At 34.9% G+C, this 5,477-nt stretch overlaps 1 protein-coding gene across 1 annotated transcript; it reads right to left on the bottom strand.

Moving 5' to 3' along the window:
• Positions 1-1,928: 1,928 nt before the first annotated feature.
• On the bottom strand, positions 1,929-4,853 carry LOC18441221 (F-box/FBD/LRR-repeat protein At1g13570). Its single transcript, XM_020671594.2, has 3 exons — positions 3,466-4,853; positions 2,526-2,678; positions 1,929-2,406 (listed from the first exon to the last, which is right to left on the bottom strand). The coding sequence occupies exons 1-3, from the start codon at positions 4,267-4,269 to the stop codon at positions 2,068-2,070; spliced, it is 1,296 nt and encodes a 431-aa protein (XP_020527253.1). The 5' UTR covers positions 4,270-4,853; the 3' UTR covers positions 1,929-2,067.
• Between the last annotated feature and the right edge of the window lie 624 nt (positions 4,854-5,477).

Genomic DNA, 5,477 nt, shown 5'->3' on the forward strand with positions numbered 1-5,477 from the left:
CCTTTCCTTGTTTAAAAGAAGAACCATAGATCAGAATAAAGAAATTCTAGCCTAAGGTTTCCTGAAAGTGAAATCCAAAGAAGAGGGATTATAAGACACCAGGTAAACCTACAAGCTATGGTTTTCTCGCTCTTGGTATTGGGAAAAGGTAGTTTTAATGTTGAAAAACCTTTGATTGATCATCTCGACATTGAGATATATGACCATGAAAAATAAAAAGATTTTAAGTCTCAGAAATAGCGCATTTTACAACATATTATCTACACTATCAATTTTCAAGATTTTCATATGATACAAAAATAGATTTTGAGATAATCCTAAGAACATTTTACACAAAATTATGTACCATGATAAAATTTGAACGTGCATCTAACCTCTACAGCTACGGATGCATCCGTATGCCAACTGCACCCTCTACTCAAAGTTTTAAGACAGGAATAGAAGCCAAATACACCTCACTTTTCAGGTAGACGAGCAAGACAGAGGGAGAGAATGTGATTGAGAAAACCTTTGGGTCGATAACTGATCATATGAGCTGAAGATCTACAAAGACAGAAGCTGGAAGGCTTCTCAATTGTTGAGAGAGAAATGAAATTGGCCTCTCTTCTCTAAGCACAGGAAAAGTAACTCTGCCTGAATGTGCTCATTTCTCTTAGGGGCCAGAGAGGCACCAAATGTGCTTTGTTCAAGGACTAGCCCTGAAGCTCTCTACCTGTCTCTCTTGTGGGGAAAAAGGAATCAATATGTTCAAAGTGCCTCCATGATCAAAAAAGAATATGTGAGTGAGAGAGAGAGAGGTTTCCATTCCTCTACCATGAACGAGGGCAGGTACAAAGGTAAAGGGATAAGCCATTGTTTCCCGAGCAACTCAGCGGTACATCCAAATAAGGAAAGTAATAGAATTAGGCATTGCTTTTCTTCAACAATAGTTAGTTAATGACAATTTTATGCCACAAATCATCTTCACTGTCAATACTATGTATTGGACTACAAAGGTAAGCAGTTTTTATTTGAAGGGTCATTAAAGAATAAGTTAAAAATGGCACATTTACAGCATATGTTGCTGAGCATGGACAGTGGAGCATGCCATGAATCATAGTGTTAGAAAGATTCATCTATCACAATATTCTTTCCCAAATGAACAGTGGAGCAGTTTCTACGACTCCAAATGTTTATTTTGGAGAAGATGGAAGATGAAGTATGCGATCAGGTTCCTTCCAAATACATCTACAACTGTAAAGATGAATCTTTTTTAGATTTTAAAAGCTTTCAGGATAGGTAGAAGATATTGGCGTGTCTTCATTTCTTTCTTTCCTGTCTTGAACTACAATCACACAACTCATTGTATATTCAATATTGTTTGAATTTCTTTTTGAGGTCTGGGGAGAAACAGGCGGATCATAATTTGAGGTAAATCTGTAGTTGCATGTGCCATTGAAAATCTGTACTCATAAGTTGTTAGTGCTTATCAACAACAAATTAATACTTGGATTCTCTGGCCCATCATCATCCATCTACAGATTGGATGGTGACAAACAATCATTAGTCATGACAATAATTTCTATGCCTATCTATATGGTAGCATGCTTTCCCCTAATTCAAACAAGTTTGTTAGAAGCCCAGTGAAAGAGACATCAATTCTCTCAACTCACTCTCCCTCATATTTTCTCTAATTTAATTTTTTTAGTGAATTTACCATTTCATTGACCAATTAACATTAGTCAATAACCACTCACAATGATGGGTAGTTAGATATTATAGGAATCAAGAGAGCCCATGAACTAATGTCAAACAGTTAGCATTATAGGGTTTTAAAGTCCAAATATCATCACGTGTTAGTTAACATTATCAAAAAAAATAAATATCATCACATGTATCATAAAACTCAACCATATCTCTTTCTAATGTAGCGAATAACAAAAAACATATCATTCAAGACTAAAAGGTATTTTAAATGCAAAAGGAAGACTCTTATGTCATCTCCATAGTAGTCTTTTAAGGTATCCCTAATCCATGTTATCAAAATGACACAGTTGCTCCAAACTATAGGTGCCAGAACTTACATTCTTACTTAAAAAAGAGCTTGGCATGAGGAGAAGCCCTAGGAAAGGAGGCCAACCGCTTCACTATCCTCAACTGTCGATCTTTATTCTCGCATTCTGAAATCTTGATATGCAATACATTTAGTACTTCAGCATGTTGTAGCAAGAATGCAACTATTTCCATATCCTCCATATATGTGAACGGTGATTGTATCTCAACTCTTCTAAGGCAACCAAGACAAGTAATGGAATCACATTCCAAAGTCTTCCAAAGAAATCCTCTGATTTCATATTTAGCTTCCATGTCAACATCAATCTCCAAGATACGACTCTCTTCACATTCCATAACTGGGTCATTACTAATCTGCAAAAGAAGAAAAGTAGAAATTGAAAACCAGATCACTTGGGGTCAAAACTTTAACATCAACACACCATACACTTATCGTAAAAGGAAAACAAAAACGGATCATATCAGCAGCACACCTTAAGTTGGAGAGCCTCCAAATAAGGAGAGCTTCTTAGCAAAAAAGAAATTTCCTTGATGGTGTCAATACAAAGTGATTCAACAGATAAATTCAACACCTTGAGATAGTCATAAGTGGTAAGAAATCTCTCGGCCATTCTGTCCAACAAATCCTGAAAAGAATTCCACATATAATAAACTAATGCCATAAGAGTAACACTTACACAGAGTTCCTCACCTACACTTCACTTGAAACAATACAGAAAAGGATTTCAATGGTAATAACAAGACTCCTAATCCAAAGGGTGCACTTTGTATAGAGGCGTGGCTCTAAACAATCAAAGGAAAGCACACCTTTAAATAGTGTCGAGAAATGTGGTTTCAATACAGGAAATCTTTATGATAGCCTTGAAATGTATTTTCATCTTTAATTATAAAATTTAAAGATTCAAAAATAGTGTAAATCAAGCGGATCTATGAAAACTTGAAAATCTTGAAAATTGATGGTCCAAAAATGTGTTACAAGAGTACTATTTACAAAACTTGAAATCCATTTTTTTTCTAATGTCCATGTATCTTGATGTCGATGTAATCAATTTAAGAATATTTGGGCGTTAAAACAACCTCTTCTAGTGAAATTTTTGAGTTGGGCTCTAATTTGATTGTTTAGAGCCTCGGCCCTGTATAAACTTTTTCCTAACCCAAAAGAAAATTATTCAATATCTCTATCTTACAGAACAAAGGATGGTAATGGAAACAGAGCCAAACCCAATAGAATATTAAATGAGCGTGGGCTCATATCGAAGTACATCAAAATCCATTATTTCATAAGACCTAAATGGACAATGTTTTCATTGGATTATAGAACAACATTCAATGAAAATGCAAAAAAACCACGTTACAGACCATTGTATTATAGAATAACATTCAATGAAAATACAAAAACACCACACCACTTACCTCAATGTAAGCACCAGCCAAGCAAAGAGACTGCAACTTAGTTTTACCCTTCAGAACACGGTTAAGCATACAATTTTGAGGAACCCCATAGTCCCAACAGATTCTTAAATGCTTCAGGTTTGGACTATGGTTCATTTTAATGTCATGAAATTCACCAACGATGTGGAAAGAGAGAAGTTCAGGAGCATTAACATTGATGAACGACAACCCGCGGCATTTTTCTAGTACTAATTGCTTCAAAAATGGACTCTTGGAAACTACAGATTCAAGGGCTTCATCACTTACATAAACATGTTTTAAAGACATGTACTTGAGAGAGCAAAAACCCACAAATCCAATCGGGATTTGGAACTCGCATAAAACCAACTTCAGGCAAACTAACGAGCTGCACAAAAACAGGGAGGAATGCAACTTATATGGCGCCCCAGAACAAGAACAATGAATGGTGAGTTGTTGTAAGCCTCGTTTTGTTATAAAAACCACCCATTGATCGATATCATCAATGTTGATTTCTAGGGTGTTTTGCAGATGAAATCCGAAAATAGGTCCATTATGGAGCAAAAGGACTTTGTCAATTATCTGACCCCAATTACAGTTATACAGAGGGTTTTTTTTTCTCTTTTTCTTACTCTTGCTATCATTGACAAAGTTCAATGTGGGAATGAAGGTCCAAATGTACCTCCATTGGCGAGAGAGGATTGAGGTTCTTGCTGCTTCTCTTATGGGTAAGAGACAGAGAATGCGATGGAGGAGGACAGAAGGGATAGAACTGATCCTATCAACTCCACGAGGATGTTGCTCCATTAAAGTTGGCGAGGTCTGGTTTAATGGTTAGAGTGGGAAAGAAGCTGCATTTCAATAAAAGAAACAGTGGGATTGTGGGTTATAAGTGGTTTTACCTTGTACACATGAACGGCTACAAATTGCCCCTAAACCTTCATGATTACCCCTACTGAGCTTTTAAATGGGCGACTGCTCTGCCATTTTCCCAATACTGATTAAGACTTTTGGGGTTTGAATGAAGGACACGGTTTCTACGAGTCCATGCAGAAATGAATCCACTTTTTTTTAGTGCGCTTTGTTTTGGGGAACTTATTTCGCGGGAACTTATTTCTTCCTAACAATTAAGTCCCTAACACTGTAGCTATCTCGTTTTTCACGCAGAAGAAGTGTTATAATGTTCGGAGCTTATTCGAATATTTTTATTTTTTAACTTTTCCATTTTTCACTTAAAAATAAAAACTTTTTTTGTTCTACGCTTAATATAGGAATTTAAATTGAGCAATGATCCAATGCGACGGTTGTATCGTAGTATAATGCAACAACACTTCTAGAAAACTACGTTTGTGGTATTTGTATGACCTCAAATTTTGCACACACACTCTCTTCATCTCAATAATTAATCCCCCAAAAAAAAAAAAAAATCAATTCGAACCTTAGATATGATCAAAATGAATCCCCTCCAAAAACGAATTTAGATCATTCATTTTGTAAATTTCAAGATCATAGTCTTTATAAAATCAAAATCATTTTTTTTCTTTTTTAACATTGTTCATCTAATGATAATAAAGCCGTCCAAAAAATTTGGAAATGAAATAATCCTTTTAAGGCCTAGATTTAAGCATCTCACCAAAATGAATGGTCATTGTTAATTGAGCTAAAAAAACATTTTTTAGATTGTGTTTTCAATTTTTTCTTTTTTTGTGCTTGCTCATTAGAATGAAAAGATTGTATATTTCAAATTTTGGATCAAACAAATGGCCATAAGATGGTTTTTTAAGTTTGTTGCATCATATTATTATACAACTGTTGCATGAAATCATTGCTTATATATATATATATATATATATATATATATATATATATAGGAAAAAAATGAGATTAACTCACTAGCTCATATGAACATATGAGCCCAACGATTCAGATTGAATCTGGACCGATCTGACAATCACGGATGTCTTGTAGTGTTTGAATTTTAGTTTTTTTTCTACAAATCCAAATCACTTGAAATT

This window comes from Amborella trichopoda, chromosome 11, assembly GCF_054954075.1.
Source record: "Amborella trichopoda isolate Santa Cruz 75 chromosome 11, AtrichopodaSantaCruz75HAP2 v2.0, whole genome shotgun sequence".
In the NCBI taxonomy this organism is placed as follows: Eukaryota; Viridiplantae; Streptophyta; class Magnoliopsida; order Amborellales; family Amborellaceae; genus Amborella; species Amborella trichopoda.

Excerpts from the sequence above, each read along its gene's own strand:
- LOC18441221 (XM_020671594.2), bottom strand. The coding sequence starts at position 4,269 with ATGGAGCAACATCCTCGTGGAGTTGATAGGATCAGTTCTATCCCTTCT. Across the intron at positions 2,679-3,465 it reads TGGCTGGTGCTTACATTGAG|GATTTGTTGGACAGAATGGC; the intron begins GTAAGTGGTGTG and ends AATTCTTTTCAG. Across the intron at positions 2,407-2,525 it reads TGGAGGCTCTCCAACTTAAG|ATTAGTAATGACCCAGTTAT; the intron begins GTGTGCTGCTGA and ends CTTCTTTTGCAG.